We start from the raw sequence: 20,889 nt of genomic DNA, 5'->3' as shown, positions 1-20,889 counted from the left end.
AGTGTATTTTCTTCAATGTGCCCTATTGCCGCATTTACTGAGGTGTACTATCCCTTTATAATAAGACTAATCATTGATGACTTTTTGAATCTAATGAAGGGAGAGAGGAAGAAAGATAAATGGAATTTTAATATGCGTTCCTCTATTATATTGCTATTCTAGTACATTAAAGGCATCTCTGTCTCTGTCAGTCAGCCCCTCTCAGTCTATTCTTCTCTCTGTTTCTCTCTATCACACAGACCCAAGCAAGTACACACACAACATAACTATTTCAGACCAAAATGAAGATGTGAGAATAAAGGTGGCACATGTTTGCTCTTTAAGTACAAAAGCCTATGTTTCTGTTCTCACAGCATTCTCCTCCACATGTTAACTGTATCTTGGACTGTACCTTAAACTTCAGGCATATTGTTTACATTTGTGTTAATGTTGCAGAATAACTTATAAAGAATATGTACATTTATTATTAAGATCTATAACCAATCTTAATTACTGGCTGATGTAATAACGTCTCACTTATTCTTGAAATATCAAATATGAATATGAGCGCTCATCTCCGATGCTTCCGCTTGTCACAACAAAAATAGATTGACGGTCCATATCATCAATAGCCTTTAATCATTACAGGCGAAGCTGACACTTCTAGGACAAAGCATTTATAACACCCCATTCTAAATGACAGTAGTCATAAATCTGATCCCATTAACGAATATTTGCTTGTCTTTCATTCTAAATGTATCACTCCTGCTGACTATGCAACTCATTCCGTTTCCAGGCCACTCAAACTTGTTTTCCCCCATGATACAAAGTGATTATGGCGAAAGCAACCACGCTCTTTTCTGGACAAAATATGTAGTGTAAGTCCACCTGGCCAGCTCTGTGGACTGATTTGATTTCCAGACTGCTGAACAAGACAGGTACTTGTAATACTGGGGTTTGGTAGCCGGTAGAGCAGGTAATCCAGGTTTACCATCGCTGTAGCTCAGTGGTAGATGGGTGAACTATTGAACCCTGTCCCTGCAGCTGAGCTTGGTAGTGTTGCAGGCTAATTAGCCGGTCGCAGGGATGAGGAAGAAAAAAAAGAAGAGATATCTCTCCCTTCTTCCTCCCTTGCTTCAATTCTACTCCTTTTCATCTCTCATTCATGAGCCCTTGGTGGTGCCCTTGGCATTCGGTATGTAAACTATCAATTCATAGCATCACACACAGACTCAGGGCTGGCATTAAAAACAACGTAGCACAGGTTGCATAATGAGCACACAGCTTACTTAAGTTGTTTCAAAGGTGATGCTGTGTGGAAAAGAAAAATCAATGATAATTTCACGATCCGGAGACATATCTTATTTAATATTAATTCAAATATAGTTTGTTGGATGGTATATCAAAGATAACCTTTGGAGACATTTTAATTGTTGTAAGAGAGCAAATCATTTAAATATTCCTTCACAAATAATTTATTCATTCTCTATAGTCCCAATTACTCCCAATAATCCAAGTAAACCACTTCCTGTGGTCAGAGATTAAGAGAGAGACCATTCGGACACAAAAACACACAGGTTTAACCAACAGCACTGGTCACAGGCTCCAATGCAGCTCAAGTTCCCTATTTCTATTCGCTACTGAATTGCAAGAAAACACATATTTTAGGATGTTGTAACTCAATGAGTACCAGAAAGAGCTTTACTACTTGAATATATACAGTACATTACTCAATATAAGATATTTTCAGTATATTACAGCATGAATATATTAGATTTTTTTTTTAGATAATCAGTCATCTATTAAGATTTACCAAAAATGTACTGGTTCCTGCCTGTCCTTCTGTTTTTAAAATGTGTATTTCATTGGATTTGATCAAACAAAACAATTTGATCAACAAAACAATCAATAATTTGTCAGAAAAAATAAATTATCTGAAGATATGAATATTGTCTCAGAGAGATTATGATGTTATGCTTTCACAATTTTCGGACATTTTATAAACTAAATAAATAACTGAAAGTAATCACTGGCAGCCCTACAATTAAGCACCTCCGGTTATTGTTTCCTCTGCGTTTTACATAATTGTATTTTACCCACACTCTCTCATACGACTATTTTATTAATCAACAGCACAGAATCAAAGATATCCATCCAGGAAAATAATGTATTCCAGTTCTTCAAGCAAAAAGATAGCTGGCTGGCTGACTGAGAGCGAAACTCAATCCCGCCTCCTGCTGAGGGAGAGACGAGGGCTGGCTGTCGACAGGAAAACCACCTGACTACCACACAGCTACTGATTTGAAACGACAAGTCAAGACAAGTCAGGAGTAAATAAGGGAGATACATAGAGGGTGGAAAAAATAGGGAATGAGAGAGAAAGAGGAGTAATAGATTTGAGAGTGTTTTTGGTGAGTAAACAGATGGAGTAAACACAGCACGAGGGAAAGCAGGGGACTCCCACCGAACCCGCTCAATGTGTCACTGACACCGCAGAGCAGAAGCAACAAAGTGCTCTGAGGGCAACATGCTCACACACATACACACACCCACACAATCACACACAGTTCAACAATTGGCAGGTTGCTGGGACCCAGAGCTCTAATGCAGAGCAGTGACAGGCACATGGAGAACACGCTGGCTGACAGCACATGACAACTCCTCAGCTAGTGGAGAAGGAAAAAAGGCATCTCCTACTCAACTTTCTAACTGTGGCTTAAAAAAATGGCCTGAATATGTGTTGCTGAAAAATACAGCAACACATATATGTTCAAGGTATTCAGCCTGAAAAATCACTCTGTATCAAGGCAAAGCTATAATCAGGGTTCATACACTTTGTCACCAATGATTCTCCATGACCTTTACCTGATTTTCCATGACCAACAAAATTACTCTGTCTCAGCGGTACCACTGAAAATGGTTTATTTTAACATGGAACAGGAAAATAAGGTCTGCATTATGAAACATGTTGTGCCTATCTAAAACAAATCCAATAGTAGGCTTACTAGCTTCTACAGCTACTAACTAAAATCTCTCACCAGCTAAATACCTCGACAGTTAAATGCCATTTTACGCTTCATTACTATACGATACAGTATGTATTATCATTATAGTGTTACTATTTTGGCGATTAGATAAAATATTATATTAAATTAAATATATTAAATTATTATAAATTATATTTGATGCAACTTTATCTACATTTCCATGACTTTTCCAAAACTTTGGGAACAATATTGTTTTCCATAACTTTTCCAGGGCCTGGAATTAGCATTTTTTATTTCCATGACTTTTCCAGGATTTTAATGTAAGAACTCTGTATAATCTGCACTCTCATCTCCTGAATGCGATCTAAAACGTAACTCCCCAAGTGTATAGTTTCTCTCTCTCTACATTTCTCTCCATGCCCATAGACCTGCTCGCACGGCCAAACGGTGCTGCTGGCCTGTAGGCCTGTCCAACAGAGAGATAGAGAGGAAGAGAGGGAAGGTAGCCAATTAAGATTGGGTAATGGGGGAGTAAAATTATGTGTGTGTGTGCACGCGTGCATGCGCCCACACACTAGTATGGATGAATGCCTGACTTTTAGCGTCTGCAAGTGTGCCGCGTCTACATGCCTGCCTGTGTGTGGTGCCACAGGCTGTGCACACGGACAAACTTAATTTAGCAGGCCCAGGTTTTTAACACAGGCCTGAAGCTAGCCAGCAAGCTATAGCTGGACCAGAGAGCCAGAAGTTAACAGGCACATTGCTCTCCGAAGCCCCTGAGATCTCATTCTGACCCTTAGGGATGAGAGAACTCATTTAGTCATTGATGACCATCACTGATCACATCCTTCTGGTCATATCTTTCCGTCAGGCACTTTATTACAATAAAGCTTTATGGAGCAAAAACTTTACCCCCTCTCGACTTTCAAGACCTTGACAGTTGACAATGCTAAAAGAGATACGGGGACCAATCAGCTGTCATTGACGAAACTTCTGACATGGTTTGTGATTGTTTGGGAAACTGACATTTTGGAAGACTGCTTCCGCTTGCATTGCTGTATACAGTCTGACAGACTCTGCTTTTAAGCCATGAACAACAACAGAGGACAACAAAGGTGGAAACATCCAACATATTTCTGTTTTCTCTATGTCCCCTGGAAGGGGAACAGAAAATAAATGCTACTTTGTGTGTATGAGTGAGTGCAGTACCCATGTGGTACATGTGTGGCATCTGGGCTGAGATGGATGTGGCAACATGGAGGTTTTGCAGTGCAGTGGGGCATGCCCTTGACGTTGTTGTCACTGATAAAAACACAGGCACAGCAACAGTCTAAACACAAGCACACACCTTGATCACTGGTGTGTATGAAAATTCACACCTCGGGACTTAACACAACATAACAGTGTTGGATTGTGTCTGAGCATCCAAACAAACAAACTACTAGCACTACCAAAACTAGCTTAGCAAATAGTAACCAACATTTGTATTGTCTGGCTAACAGAGGACAAGTTAAAGTTGTCTAAAGAAACAATACATATTGCATCGATGAAAAGTGCATCAATTACACAGTGGTAGGCAGATGTAGCCTTAAGGTAAAGATTGCAGAATGACAATGAAACTAAACATTGATCGAGCCACGTGTGTTTGTGTATGCATAGGTGCATCTGTGTGCATGGATGTATGCACACACTTTCCACTGCCGCTCTAAGTGTCTCCGTTTGTGTCACCTTATTCTACGAGGTAATAGGCAGTCAGCTTCACAGCCAGAGCATGACCTAGAAAGTGAAACCACACGGCAAGGGACTAAATGTGTCACATGGGCTCAATCATTTTCTCTCTCTCTGAAGACACAGAGAGGAATAGGGGAGAGAGAGAGACAGAGAGTGAGAGAGAGAAAGAGAGAAGGCTTCAACAAACCAGCTGCACTCAGAAGCTAATTAAGTCATTTGAAATAGCCACAGAGGGTACCTGTATGCAATCTAGCCAAGGCAAAGGGTTGATGAGGCTCTGCGAGGCCCCGGGCTAACTTCAAAAAGAAGGCAAAGGAAAGGAATGAAAGACAGGAGGAAAAGGAGAAAAAAAAGCGGGGAAAAAATGAAGTGACTTTTTTTTAAATTGAAGCCCAACTTGTGTGTCTCCTTGTGTTGTGCAGCAGGGGGGGAAAGGGTTAAGCGTGCCCCTAGCAGCATATGTCTGCACACACACTCTCAATGGGGAGCAGGTGGGAAGATGCTGGGATGGATAGGTGGAGGGGGGCAGGAGAAAGGCACTAGACAATGATTGATAGAGTTCACTAAGCAGCCATGTCATACTGTGTGCATGTGTGTATTTATACACTCCCAATCCCTCAAAATCATATTTACAATATTTAAATGATGTCTACACCTGTACTTGCTCAATCAACTCTTAGAGACATGCTTAAAATACACACTTTCCTATCATCAGTGCATACAAACTTAATTAAAAAGTGCTGATGACAGCTGCAGCCACAGAAAAACAGTGGGAGTTAAACTGAGAAGATACTTTTTCAGACAATGAATAAGGCAGAAATGAAAAGTTAGAGAACTATAATTAATTTTGCGAGATTTCAAATCCACATATGATAGAATAAATCTACAGCTATGCTTTATCAGGACACACACACACATCTGAGGTTTTTGTGCCCTAACATGCATGCCCTCACCAGGGGCAAGCCTGGCGACACCAGCGTCTGAACTGGGTCACACACACACATACACACACAGTATAGACTGCGGCATTGGCAGCATGGCGATCACAGGAGAGGGCAGACAGGGGGCTGGATGTAGAGTGATTGGACTATTCTAGGTCAGCTCTCCTGACAATGCACCACTGTCTCCTAATGTGGTGGGCTAAAGGATAAAGGCTGCTTGGCCCTGACATTGTTCCTGAAGGAATACCTGCTAAAAACAAAGACACACACACACACACACAGCTTGCAGAGCCAAAAACATATACTAAAATACTCATATGGACTTGAAGACGTGCAATCTTACACATACATGCACACATCTATCTGTGGCATGGAGGCTAGGGCGGGTTCAAGACCCCATGAGTTTAATTCCCCTCTCTCTTTTTCTATCTCGGTCTAATAAAGCTGTATGCAGCAGATATCCTCTGCACCCTATAGAGAGAGATCAGCCTGTGGACTTCAAAGGGGTTGCAACTAGGTCACCACAAGACACTGCAGTCAGCTAGAGCACAGTCTCTGGTCTGAGACATCTCACTTCTCCCCCTTTCCGTCCTCTCTCTCTCCCGCGCTTCAGCAACTGCTGCCTCTCTCACTCTCTCGCTCCCAATAGAATGATATCAGTGAAATTAAAATGGATTATGGCGCCTTTCTCTCTTGTCATCCCCTGGGGTTGTACAGCACCATGTCATGTTACTGTTAGTATAATGTTACTTCTTTATCACTGTCCATCGAAGCTGGTGCTCAGCACTTTAACTAATGTTCAATTTAGACACAGAGCTAGGGAAACGGGGAGGGAAAGAGAGACAACGGCAGAGAGAGGAGGCAGCGGCTGAGACACTAAGAAGAAGAAAGCAGAAGCAGCCCAATCCTCCATGGTCACATATTGCCATCCTGATCTGTCAAAGGCCAAAGAGACAGTGACTCCAAAGTCTACTGCACCACACTTTGGATAAAACAGCCACAGAGGCAGCCTGAGAGATGAACAGGAAACAGGAACCGTAGAAAGATAAGAGAGAGAAGAGGGAGGATGAAACACTCAGGAGAGAGAGGAAAGGGCAAGTTTAAACAAGGTCAAAATGAACAGAGAGCTGCAGGGCCAGGTTGCCTCTCTGAACACCAAGCAAAACACTTAACACCAGAAAAACAGCCACCAACATCCTAAAGTGGATAGAGACAGGAGGGAGGGAAGGAGGAAGGCGGGGAATGTACACTTTCACAAGGTAGGTGAAGGACATGATATACAGTAACTACACAAACGCAGGAGGTGAGAACGTCCTGGGATATGATACATTTATTAAGTGAGCTGACCTATCAGACAAAAACGATAATGGTTCACTACTGGGGGCAGAAACGGGGGTTACAATCCAAAAACCTTTGACAAAATTGTGGATTGTTACAAACATGTCTGGCAATGTCTAAGAGTGGGAAGGCAGTAAGTCAACACCTCAGTCGAGTACACACGGCAGTGAAATTACTTTTGTAATGAACAACATTGTCATTGGAAAGTCTTGATAAAGTGCATCTTCTGTTTACTAATGTGTTTGTTTATATTTATGTTGTATATGTGCTTCTCTCATTCCAAGGACCCCTGCAGATTCTGCAGCATCCTTTCAGTCAGCAGATGAGGAACAGCATATCAGGGCCTTTCCGGAGTGCCTGTCCTCCCATGGCATCCCTACCAGGATGTGATTCTTTATTTCATACTCCTCTATTTGCTTTATTTGTGTTTACATTATTCCTGTATGCGAGACTGTATGTCATTGTCACTGCAGCTGTGTTTCTGGGTCTGCACTGTGGCTGACTGTGTTTCTGAGCATAGGGTTGACATTCGTTTGACTGACATCGGGGGCGACAGAAGCGCAGTGGCATATGGTAACCGCCTGCTAACCGCTAAAACTTGACATCAGCGCAAACAAGTCAGCCAAGCGTGGCATGGTGTGCTCATAAGAGGGTTAAGGGATAGGCTGTCAACATACAGTGTGATAATAACACCTATCATGAGCACCATAATACCAGATAAAGGGGTAGAGAGAGAAACTAAATACACAGATTGGTGTTGACTCAGATGAAACCAAAGTAAGGCTCCAAAAGTAATGGATGAACTATAACAGATGTTGTATAACTGTTCTGCAAATAAGTTTAGATCCTGATATCCGAATTTTGTAGCAATACACAAAGCAGTGGATTAAAGAAACACATTGAGACAGAAAGTGTGCCAGAGTTCAAGCTAAAATGAATGATGAATGCTTACGTACAGTTAAACAGAAACAAACCTTCACTGACCCGCTAAACTGCAGAAGACAAAAGAGCTGCTGAGCAAATCTGATCATTGGTGCCATCTCTTCTCATTGTCTGTGTCTCTGTCTTCTGCACAATGACACAAAGGCACACATATCTAGAAACACTGAGACACTGCCATCACAGCAGTGATCTGATGCACTGAAATGTACATTTCACATCCACAGAGAATGCAGGACAATATCAGTCCAAAATGACAGATAAGCCTTCAAACACAGATTCCATCTTGGACGTCTGGTCATACAGAGACAGGATAAACATAAAAGCAGACAGCTACAAGACACTAACATATATGGGTAGACGCAGATAAAACTGCAGCCTCAAATAAATGTGTGGCATATTGGTAATCATCTGTATGTCAAATACTCCAGTGATCTAAATGATTAAGAAAGCTAGTTAACATGTCTGAATACTATTATGTTGAACATTACACTATATGAAAACAAATCAGTTTCCAAAACTAAGTTTTAATGTTTACAGGAAAACGACAGCAGCCCTACAGCATCTACTTTAATTTCTAACCACAAAGTTGGAACTAAAACACTTAGTTGAAAGATTTGTTTTTGTTTGCCTCTAACCCCAGTGTACCCCCTGCAACCCTGGTAACCCCTATTTAAGCACAGAGTTTCCTCTCATCGATCAAAGAGTGGCACACACAGTCCAGGAGCATGACACTGGCACTGGAGAGCTTACAGCAGGTTTCAACTTTGACCCTATGAGATGCTCAGTGGCTGATTGTACGTACGTGTGTGTGTGTGTGTGTGTGTGTGTGTGTGTGTGTGTGTGTGTGTGTGTGTGTGTGTGTGTGTGTAGTCCAAATTCACAGTGGGTCACCTTTCCACTCACCACTAGCTTTGCGCGAAACTCAATTTCCTCTTGTAAAAGCACTTTTAACCTCTGCAAACCTGCTGCGATGAAGAATACATGTAAAATGTGTGTGTGTGTGTGTGTGTGTGTGTGTGTGTGTGTGTGTGTGTGTGTGTGTGTGTGTGTGTGTGTGTGTGTGTGTGTGTGTGTCTGCATGTAATATCAACAGACTCAAACACATATGGTACATCCATCCACCTGTAGCCAAATAACGTTTTTGCTGTCAGACGGTGAACCGTTGCTGAACAGGTTGACAAATGGTACAAAATATTGTACAGGAGTTTTCTAGCGTGTGCATCTGATTTTTTTGTTCGTGTGTGTGAATGTGTGTGTTGGAAAGTGTGTGAGTATTGGCCATAGAGAAGTGTTCCCAGTGAGAGAGTGAAGAGGTATCCACCACACACTGCCTGGGGCCCTCTGGAAGAGAGACTAAACAAGACCTTCCCACTGGGACGCACACACACTGCCGGCAGCTGGAGATGACCTACTACCCACCTCACACACACACATACACACACAGAGAAAAATCCTTTTTGATAGTATAATTTGTTAATTTCAAGAGAAAAAATTAAGTCAATTATCACACATGGGCTGAAAAATGTTCTCTTCCAAATAGTGTTTGCCAATTAGATCAAAGTCTTCCTCTCTCATTTTCTTTTGTTTTTCATCATCTTGTTTTTTCCATCCTCTCATCCCCCAAGCAGCATGGCGGCGTGAGCAGCCTGGAAACTGACACATATCTTTTTCAACTAAGTGTAAACACAGTATATGTGTGCATAATTCAGAGAGTAAACGTTTTCGGATCTACAGCAGTAATTTCCCAAACTAGTTTAAACTGTGGATGTACACACAAACACACTCACATGCACCCCTTTAAGCTGAGAATTTCATAGTAAAAATGTGATAGTATGGTATCAACAATTTGTAACAAATCCTGCCTAATCCCCGGTGTCTTTTTATAGCAGCCGGATTTCTGCAGCAACAACTTTGGGAACAACTGATCTAAAGTGTTATGTTTGAAGTCACACTATTCAAATAGATTCATTGTAGGGGAGGAATACTTTAATGGAACATGCATATGCAACAGTATGTGTGTAAGTCCAGAGGTACTTTATTACAAATAAATGATATCTGCATTGTAGAATTGCCAGAGTTAATTTACTGTAACTCTGAAAGTGTTAAAAATCCACTTCATGTGTTTATGGAAGCCAATCAACACTAATTAACACTTGCTGTTTTCCCTTGAATGTTTGCTCTTAGGCCAACCAGAAAATGTCTAAATGCATGTTCCCCCTAAAACGTTTATGTATTAGGCAGATCTGCGGTGGATGCACATTTCAGATGCGACTTGTAATTCCAAAAATTACAGGACCTCCCAAAAGAAAATCCCTCTTAAATAGGGCTTAATGCAAAATGCAAATAATATGTCCAACTACACCAATGACAAAAAGAAAACAATGATAACAACCGCGTGCTATGACCTTTTACCTACAGTGTGTTTTTAAAAAACCTCAAACCCATTGTAAACTGTTGTTCTCATTTATCAGTGTCTTGTGAAACAAAAGCCTGTATGTTATCCTGAGGAAGCCTGAGGATGGACTTATCTTCTTCATATCGTTCTCTGACTGACAAATAAAGGCAACCTGCCAAGAAAAACTCAATGAGACCACAATCAATATACTGCTACAAGGTGCTCTCACACACACACGTGCACACACGTGAACGCACACACACACACCACAGATAGCGGATGATGCTCGATTACCTGGAGAACATAACAATCAGCTGCATGCTCATACAGTATGCACACACACACGCACACACACACACACACACACACACACACACACACACACACACACACACACACACACACACACACACACACACACACACACACACACACACACACACACACACACACACACACACACACACACACACACACACACACACACACACACACACACACACACACACACACACACACACACACACACACACACACACACACACACACACACACACACGCACTACATGCAGAGAAACACACATATGGATGTGCACATGGAAAGACACTTAATATGCAAATGCTTTTTTTTTGCAACAGGGACAACAACACTCGATTGTTCATCTGGACGAGGGGGGGGGGCAGGTAGATAAATAAATGGCTCTCTAGATATCTTGCTCGGACCTCAATTGATGAGATTTCACATACGGCAGCAGCAGTGCTGTTAGGACAGGGAATACCACCACAAAATAATGTTTTCTCTCCCTCTGATCAATTTTTAATTTGGCCTGTGCAGCGGAGCCCTTGGCGAGCCTGGCCCCGGTAATTATGGTGGGATATTGACAGCTGCCTTCCCGCGGGATACTATTTAAAAGAGGTTTAACCCCAGAGCAAGTCCAGGCCTCACACCCGCCTTTGAAGGTGTCAAGTGCATTGATCTGAGCTGCGGGATGTGCTGGGACCTTCCCACCTGGAGGTGAGTGGAAGTCTGCATGTGTGTGTGTGTTGCTTGCAGGGCTACTATTACAAGGCCAAGGCAGGAAGGCACATCTTTTGACCCCTATACAGACACACATACACACATAGACACACAGAAATTGTCCTCTGGCTAAACCTGGCTGGTTTGATAGAATGATACCTTGTCTGGCCTCTGTAGCCACCTGATGCCCCAAGATAGGCTGAACACACACCGTATGTACAATGTTATTGCTGGTTTACACACACACACACACACACACACACACACACACACACACACACACACACACACACACACACACACACACACACACACACACACACACACACACACACACACACACACACACACACACACACACACACACACACACACACACACACACAACACACACACACACACACACACACACACACACACACACACACACACACACACACACACACACACACACACACACACACACACACACACACACACACACACACACACAGGTTAACGCACAGCTTGGGGGGCATTAGAGGAACTAATGAGAAAGGAGGAGGAGGAAGAATGGTGATTGGTGATTGGAGAGTGAGAGAGAAGGAGAGATCCTCACTTCGTGCAGGGCCGTGACACAACACATGCAGAAGCAGAGTGTGCAGCTGATGTTGAAGAGGACATAATCTAGCTATAAAAACACAAAGAAAAAAGACAAGGGTGGGCAGCATGACCAAAATTAAAAGAGGATTTTTGTGTTTGAGTTTGTCTGCTTCGCTGCCCCCTTTCAGCCTCCCATTGAAATTCTGGGCAGATACAAACCCCTAGGCTTTTGACACACTTTTGAAAACACCACACCCCCTCTTTTTTTCCAGTGGGGCTCCAATGTCGAGCCTGACTCACTATCAAGAGAAGGGGAGACCAAGGGAGATGAAGAAAAAGGGGGGGGTGAGAAGAAGGGGGGACATTACAGGGGGTATAGATCTGTTTTTGTATTAGCAATTTCCAAATTTTAATTAAGTAGTTCTTGAGGACAGTGTGAAATGTGTGGTTGTGTGTCATGAGTGCATTTGTCTATGCAGTTAACAAGTGGTGGATTTGTCAGGCTTGGATTTGTGGATGAATTCATTCATATTTGATATATCTAAAAGTATGACTTAAATAACAAAATCAAGCTGAAGATTTCTCACATCGGAAAACAAATGGACTGAACTTCTCCAGAAATCACGTTTGTAGCTTTAAACGGGCACTAGTTCATCTAGAAACATTTGTAAACATTTTGTTTTTCCTCTAGACCAAATAAATACTGTTGTGCTTTCTAACTAAATTGTGGCCAAGAACTAAAGTTTTCTTCAAAACCGAAACATTTCGATTGCAGGACAATTAAAGGGAAAAAGGTCAAGAAGTGACATAAAGTAAGAAAGTAAAAGCCAAAAAGGTTCTAAAAAAATGAAGCTAAGGCCTCACAACAATATTTGTTTTTCTTACAGTATGGACATAAAGTCCTACTGTTAACTCCAACAGCTACAATAACTAATGATCCCACCTATCAATAATCCCTCCTTCAATTATTCTGACTGTAACCTCCCTCTCTTTCTCCCTCTCCCTTATCCCCACGGCACCCACCCTCCACCTCCACCATCTCAGTCTCAGGATGCAGAGCAGTGACAGGGCCAGAAGGTAATGATACAGCTGCCATGATGCAACAAGCAGACCTGTCGACTGTCAGGAATTGAAATCATGAAGGAATAAGCTGTCATTAAGAGGCCCTCTCCCAGTAGTGGAGCTGTCAGAAGCCTGCCTTCTGCCTACTCTCTCTCTCTCAACTCCCGTCTCTCCTCTGCCAGTCCCACCCCATTTGCAGTCACTCCCTAGTCTTCCTCTCATTTCTTTCTCCGTGCTTCTATCCTCTCTGTACCCCACTCCTTCTGTCCTCTTCCAACCAATCATAACCCATCTCCCTCTCTGCACCCCTCCACCCCCCTTTCCATCTCAGATTCCTCTTTTCCCCACTCACTGGTTGATGCTGGAGCATCCTCCTCTCACCTGTCATTTTACCTCTGGGCTATGGGAATAGCACCACTTCCATGTGCACACACACACATATACAGGTAAAGACAACATGCACGAGACCTGCTCATACAGCACAAAGTTTCCCCTTAACCCGGCAACACTACCACAAGCACATCCTCTGTGTTGCATTTATGTCTGTGTTGGTATGTTTTTCTCTGTGTGCTGTGCAAACGTCTGCGATCTCATATTTAAGACTTACCTTTAACACCAAGCATGACAAAGATTGTGACATCTGAAGACAAGAGCATGGTGTATATGAGAAGCAGACATCGGTGATCGGGTGCAAATGGTGCGCAAGAGACATGCTGCCTCGAAAATAGCCCAGTGAATGTATGTGTGTGTGTTGCGTAAAGGGGCCTGCCTGATTAACTTGCACAATCAGCTACTTTTTTTCCATCGGAAGAGAGGAAAGGCTGACTCGAACTTCCGAGGAACATGGCTAAGAATTTCAGAGTGGTGCTTTGACACAGGTGTGTGCAAGCGAGAATTGCACTGTTTCCACACACACACGCACACAAAGACCAAGACACACCCACACACACGCTAAATTAGTAGTGAGTCTTATCTGTGTATGTGTGTGTTGCTCATGAGTTCTGCAAAGCCACAAGCTCCCCCTATATTTGCCAAATGCACTCCAGTTGACCCTTCGCTGCAGGCTTTGAATTCCAATCAACTTCCCATGAGTAACTTCACATGAGCTGCACTCGAGGCAACTGATTCTTGCCACAAAACACTTGTGGAAAATGGAGCCTCATACAAAAATTAGAAAAAACAGTATACTCAAAAGTCAACATTTGACCCAACACTGCACTTAACTAAATGTTTTAAATAAAAAATACAGTGTAATTGTCACGGTGCCAGACTTGCTCTCACACAGTCAAACAGCGTCAGAATGAATTACAAATGTGTTTTAATACAATCTTTGATGACAGTTTGGTTACAGGAATATCCCACTGCTGCCAATTCTCACATTGGATATCAACAATGTCTTTCTAGTTACTTTCTTTGAATGTAGTGGTGTTATAAAATGTGTTTCTATTGTTTGTCACTTTCCTTCTCCATGGCTTTTCCTGAATGTCCCAGAAATACTCCTGTTAGTCCCGTTGAACTTGACATGATATGCACCTGTGGACTTAATGTGTGGAGATATTGATGATGATGATGATGATGATAGCCATAGAAGCAGCAATAGTAAAGTTAACTGTTGTACTTTCCCATGTCTGGAAGTAAGGGGACAATAATTATATATAGTTATAATTAAAATGCTTAACTTTATATTGGCTTAAACTGATTGACTGAACTGATTTGATTTAACCACCTCCTTCCAATCATTAATGTTTTATATTTAGTAAAATAACAATGGTATATACGGTTGCTTTTTGCAAAGTTTCAGACATCACATCCTCACAATTTCTGCTGCACCTCTCTTCCCACAAGGAGTTTAAACATGCTGGGTGTCAGCTACCCACTTGGCTGACCTGGAAAGAACTCATTATAAACTTTGACTTAAGAGATCCCATACAATGAATGAATAACTTTCTCGCATGCTTTCCACAATTATATAGGAAAAAATGTGAAATGTGTAACAGCGTCATGTTAAATATGAAAGATTTTAGGAACATTTATGTCAAATATCCTATATAGCATTGTCAAAATAACGTGCCAATACTGATATGTGATTGTACATTATTGAATAAATGTCAGTAATTTGAATTGTCATTGTTTTATAGTGTTGACTAGTCATGTGGTGCATATATTGAGCGTGGTGCACATTTTGAGCATACTGCGCCCCAGTATCCACTGAAAATAGCCCACTGAATAACTAGAGTATAATGGGCACTGCTGATGAGTGTGCAGCTTGTCACTAGTTTTGATTATCATCCTGTTTAGCTGGTCCTTCTCTGCATGAGTGGGAACTAATCATCAAAATCAGCTGATGGCATGTAACATTGAGAGAGAAACGTGATATCTCTTGCCAATGCCACTCTAGAGCTGCGGGATTCTATCCACTGACACTTCAATAATGGCTAATTGGCTATCCTTCAGGTGTTCTCTTCACAAACCTGCTTTATCATGGGATGGTCCTCTTAATATAGATTGTGAATGTTGATGTCTGTATTGGTTGTGTCACAGAGCTGTCATCTCACTGAGCTGTCATTCATTTTTGAGTTTTTGATCAAACATGTTTCATAGGTTTAATTGTATTTATTTGTTACCTTTGTCTCAATTAAAACCTTACATTTTTCGTGTAGAAGCTGTAACTCCTTTACAATGCGCTTCAAAACTACATCCACCCAAATTTCATAGTATGACATAATGAACTACAATCATGCCTGTAATCGACGCCAACAGAATGAATTGACCGTGCCTGTCTTTCCAGAGCAGACTCAGAGTACCAGGCCTGTGTGTGGTTAATGCCTGGATGATGATTTGTCAGGGTGTAGGAACAGAATTTGTTGTTTACTATGATGAATGAGCAACACTCGCACTACACAGTGTTCTCTATATCTAAGCTGTCACTTTGGCTTTCGGCAGCAACCCTTCTCCAACTGTAATACCAGCCAGGGTAACTGTAACTCAAAGACACTCTCTGGGTAGCCGAATGATTCTTTTGCACACACACAGCCCAAACCTCTCCTGTTGTTGTACACAGCAGGAGCAAGCTTTACACAGCAGTGAAAGTCTTTATGGCATTCAGATTGACCAAACGAGGGAACAAGAGGAGAGGGAGAGCAGGATCCCCCCTAAGTCAATTTGAACAGGAGGACGATGAAATTACACAGGTAGTTGTGGCCAGGCTGACAAATGAGCACAGAGATGGGGTGTCAAATAATAAGAAAGGCACAGTCACCTCTAGCTTGCTGACAAACATGCGTCTGATCATATGGTAGGAAAAGTAAATACATTACATTATATCTTCTCTCAGCTCAGTTACACATCAATACTAGGGATGTAACGATACCAAAAACTCACGGTACGATAATATCGCGATACAAAGTCCACGGTACGATATTTATCACGATATTGAAAAATAAAGGGGAAAAATGTGAATTTCTTTTTTTTTTTACTTGAATTTGTTTTCTTTATTAAATAATAAATAGATTTGTACAGCATTTTAGAAGGATAGTAGTATTTTAAAGTGTCAACAATATAATAATCAGACCCTGCAATAGAATAAATCAAGTTTCACTTTAGTTTTTCAAGTAACTCAACTCTAACTCACTCACTCAGCATCATCAAGGTTATCTTTTAGGAATATGAGCATGTCCACATTTAGGTAGAAGCTGGGATGTTTGGGCGTTTACAATATCCCCTGCTGTGGAAAAAACTCTCTTGCTTGGTACTGATGTTGCTGGGACAGAGATATGCTTTGGCCATGGGTGACAGCAGTGGGTCAAACTGTGCATTGTCTCTCCACCACTTCAAAAACAATACAGTTTTTGCCAAGAAGGTGAGGCTTATTGACAGGGCGAGATATAAATATACTGTCGGTACTTGTCAATGTCTCTAGGTATGTACATGTAGCCCTGTAAATACGATGTCCTTTTGTGTTATCTGTTGTTTTATGTTCATGTTGTAACCTACTTGCTGCCATGTTGGACAGGTCTCCCTTGAAAAAGAGATCGATGATCTCAATGGGACCACCTGGTTGAATAAAGGTTTAAAAAATACATATATATATATATTAAAAAAAGAAGATTTTGTCAGTCTCACGACGGTATTGAGACATTTATTTACCGCGATATCGCAATATTCGATGTATCGTTACATCCCTAATCAATACACAAGACTAAATAGGATTCATGCATCATGAGAATGCATTTTCTTGTATAATGATAATCAAGTTGGAGAATATGCTTCATTTCACTAACAAGAACAATATAAGACTCACTTATGAGTTGAGGACTACACAATTGTATTATTCAAGAGTATCATTATTTGTTTGCATCTTTGAATAAATGTATACTTTATCGAAAACAAGACGATGTTGAGCGCAACATTTTTAAAGATCATATTATGTCTTATATAAACCATGGAGAGGTTTCATTTCCACTCCACACTTGTGTTATTTCTAAAATGAACTGAAATGAGTCGCTGCAGAACAGAGTCTAAGATACGAAAGCACAGAGCAACACAAAATGACTGCTTTTTAAACGTTTGGTTTCGGCTAAGCACTGACGTATTGTTGGTAGCAACTACTACTACTAATATTACTACAACAACAACAAGAAAAGTTAAGATTAAATTAAGTACTAGCAGCACAATAAATCGTTTTTTTCACATCATAAATGCAGTGTCCTTAGTGTGCTCTCTTGGATCAAAAGACCAGAAAACAAGTTCAAATCAACCAACAGAATAGCTTCAACCTCTTGTGTTGTGTCCCCTACCTCCATGGCTCTGGTGATGAAGGGGATCTGGGTCCCTGAGTCCAGGTCCTGGTTGATGATGAGTCTACGGGCCCACTGACCGGCACGCACCACGCCACTGCCATGGATCAGCACCAGCAGCTTCGAAGGGTTGGACAAGGCATCAGGGCTCAGGTAGATAAAACTGGTGGGTTCATCATCCGTACGTTCTTCCTAAACATTCAGGAAAAACACAGGTTGTGTGTGTCAGTAAGTGACACTGCTATTGTAGTAAAACCCACAAATCTCTTATGAGAAAAAATGAATACTTCTTCAATGGTGTTCATCTAGTTTACAGTATGGACTCAAAATGTTTTAACATGATTTCATAGACTTTTGAACATTGTACTCAATCAAAACACATATTTTCTGTTTCCATGCAAACGTAGCAAATGCAGAAGACTATCAAATTGTGTTATCTGCTTCTTCAAAGAATGATTATGAATAATGGCTTTTGTAATAAACGAAAAACGAATTTGTTCTGCAGCGTCAGTACAATATTCATCAATAATCATCATTAGAAACAGCTTTTGTGCGAATAACAGTGAGCAGAAGGTAATATGGACTAAAAGAGAGGCTCAGTAGGTAAGTGAGTTGTGTATGTGCATGCATGCGCTCCGTCCACATCCCATGCTCCTTTGCATCCCTCCCAAGTATGCCTGGAAGAATCTCTAAGGACACAAACACTGTCCATAAAAGCCATGGGTGGCAGCTGCAAGAACTTAATCCAAGCAGACAAAGAGAGCCGAGTGGGGGAGAAAATCTTAGCTTTATTCTCTTTTGCTCCCTCATTCCCTCTCCCTATACTTGGCTGTGGTTAATCTTCTTAAAATCTGCGGTCACAAGTTCAATGCCACGCAGGTGGACGGACCCCCCCCCCACACACACACACACACACACACACACACACACACACACACACACACACACACACACACACACACACACACACACACACTACACACACACACACACACACACACACACACACACACACACACACACACACACACCACACACCACACACACACACACACACACACACACACACACACACACACACACACACACACACACACACACACACACCACACACACACACACACACACACACACACACAACACACACACACACACACACACACACACACACACACACACACACACACACACACACACACACACACACACACACACACACAAACACACACACACACACACACACACACACACACACACACACACACACACACACACACACACACACACACACACACACACACACACACACACACACACACACACACACACACACACACACATACATAATGAGATAAATAGGCCAGGCAGATAAACCAGTAAAAGTGTATGGGGCTAATGAAAGGCGCTGAGTCCCTGGCTTGGTGATTTATGGACACTGTTAGCGCCGGGGCTAACTCTGCTATGTTTCTAAACACCAGTGCTGCCTAACATCCCTATAAACACAGCCTGAAAAATGATCACAACTTTTATGAACATAACAAGAACAGCGAGGGAGGGGTAAAGAGACAAACATGCTTCCAACAACAAATAAAAGGGATCAAGTGTGCGCTCTGAGCCTGGATGAGCTGGGCAAAGAATAACTCCATGATGGCAGAGTAGAAAGTCCCCTTCAGCGCGAATGAATGCAAAACAGATTAAACATCAGCATGCTGCGCCTCTGTGCCTTTGAAATGACACGTCACAATACAGTTAATTTGTTGAGGAGACACTTTTGCACAAATGATGTGGGCAGGGGAGGGGGGGGAAGAAAGAGGGGGAAAGAGAGAAACTGAGTGAGATAGAAAGAGAAAGACAAAGACTGATAGGGAATGAGGAGAGCTGATGCCTCACAATCCTCTTTTCTTAATTTTTTTAAACAGGACACTCAATATCATAATCGCACTCTGAAGCCTAAGCATTTACGTCAATTTTCCTTTTAAATACTCTCTTTAATCTTCAAGGGCATAAATCAAAGAGGAAAATGCCTCTTTTCACTCTCGGTACTTACCGGAAGGATTTGTTTGGTCATGTTGCACTTTTTCTCCAACAGCTCATAAACATACTGCGTGATGATCTGGGGAGAAAATAACACAGAACACACAATCAAACATTACATTGATAAAAACACTAATGCAATTAGTATTGCTGTTGATACAAATCCATCCAACAAAAGCCAACTAAACTCTGCATGTATGTGTGAACAAGTAATAGCGAGCACTGTCATGCTTACAAACACAATAGAAATACTATCCAAACTCTTGTTTGCCCTCTGGTTTGTGTGTGTGTGTGTAAATGAGATACTTGAAAGGGCCTCGATCATACTGCGTGTGTGTGTGTGTGTGTGTGTGTGTGTGTGTGTGTGTGTGTGTGTGTGTGTGTGTGTGTGTGTGTGTGTGTGTGTGTGTGTGTGAATCACAGTGCAGTTAGAGTGTTGAGGTTGTAAGTGCCAGGAGAGGAAATCTCATGTACAAGCGAAGGGCTGATGTAAGTTATGTTTATCCCCACAGCCACAGCACTAAAGAACCTTGTATACCGAATCATTCCAACCCCAGGCCAAGCCTTTCATGGTTCAGTGACATTAACAACTTTCTTTTCCATTTCCTTATTTCTCCTTTCCTTCTTTTCTTCTCCCCACATCCTGTTTAGAGAGAAGTGCTTTGTGGAACGGATTCCATTTTTGATCACTTGTGAGAGGAAGACAGAGGAGCGGTGATAATAGATGACAGGCCACACGGCTGCTGGCACTGACCTGTGTGGGATCTATTGTCGCTATGATGATGATTCACAAACACGTAAAATGATAGACTCCTTGTTCTGGTCATGTCATGACAATACAATGATGGGCGGGCGGATAGATCACAAGGAGATCTGACCAACATGCTGTCTTGCTCTAGTGATGAAGTCCTATTTTGGTTAGATTTTGATGTAATCAAACCCCCAACACATATCAGTTATAACAGTAACTGTAACAGATTTATTATAAAAATCATCACATAACTGTAAAAATGTAAAAACGTATTCAAAACCAAAAGCATTAACCATAAGAATGTATATAATATTAATTCTCACAATAATCACA

The 20,889-nt window shown here is 41.6% G+C and overlaps 1 protein-coding gene across 6 annotated transcripts in view; it reads right to left on the bottom strand.

The window, feature by feature from the left end:
- Positions 1-20,889, bottom strand: part of fam172a (family with sequence similarity 172 member A) — a 150,659-nt gene that overhangs the window by 113,738 nt on the left and 16,032 nt on the right. For all 6 annotated transcript variants that reach the window (XM_034212534.1, XM_034212537.1, XM_034212539.1 and 3 more), the window contains exons 5-6: positions 19,819-19,884; positions 17,772-17,963 (exon numbers count right to left, since the gene is read on the bottom strand). In XM_034212534.1, the coding sequence (XP_034068425.1) occupies positions 17,772-17,963; positions 19,819-19,884 (258 nt within the window). The remainder of the gene's footprint in view (positions 1-17,771; positions 17,964-19,818; positions 19,885-20,889) is intronic.

The sequence above is a fragment of the Gymnodraco acuticeps genome, unplaced genomic scaffold (assembly GCF_902827175.1).
Source record: "Gymnodraco acuticeps unplaced genomic scaffold, fGymAcu1.1, whole genome shotgun sequence".
Classification (NCBI taxonomy): Eukaryota; Metazoa; Chordata; class Actinopteri; order Perciformes; family Bathydraconidae; genus Gymnodraco; species Gymnodraco acuticeps.
This window is presented reverse-complemented; position numbering and strand designations above follow the sequence as displayed.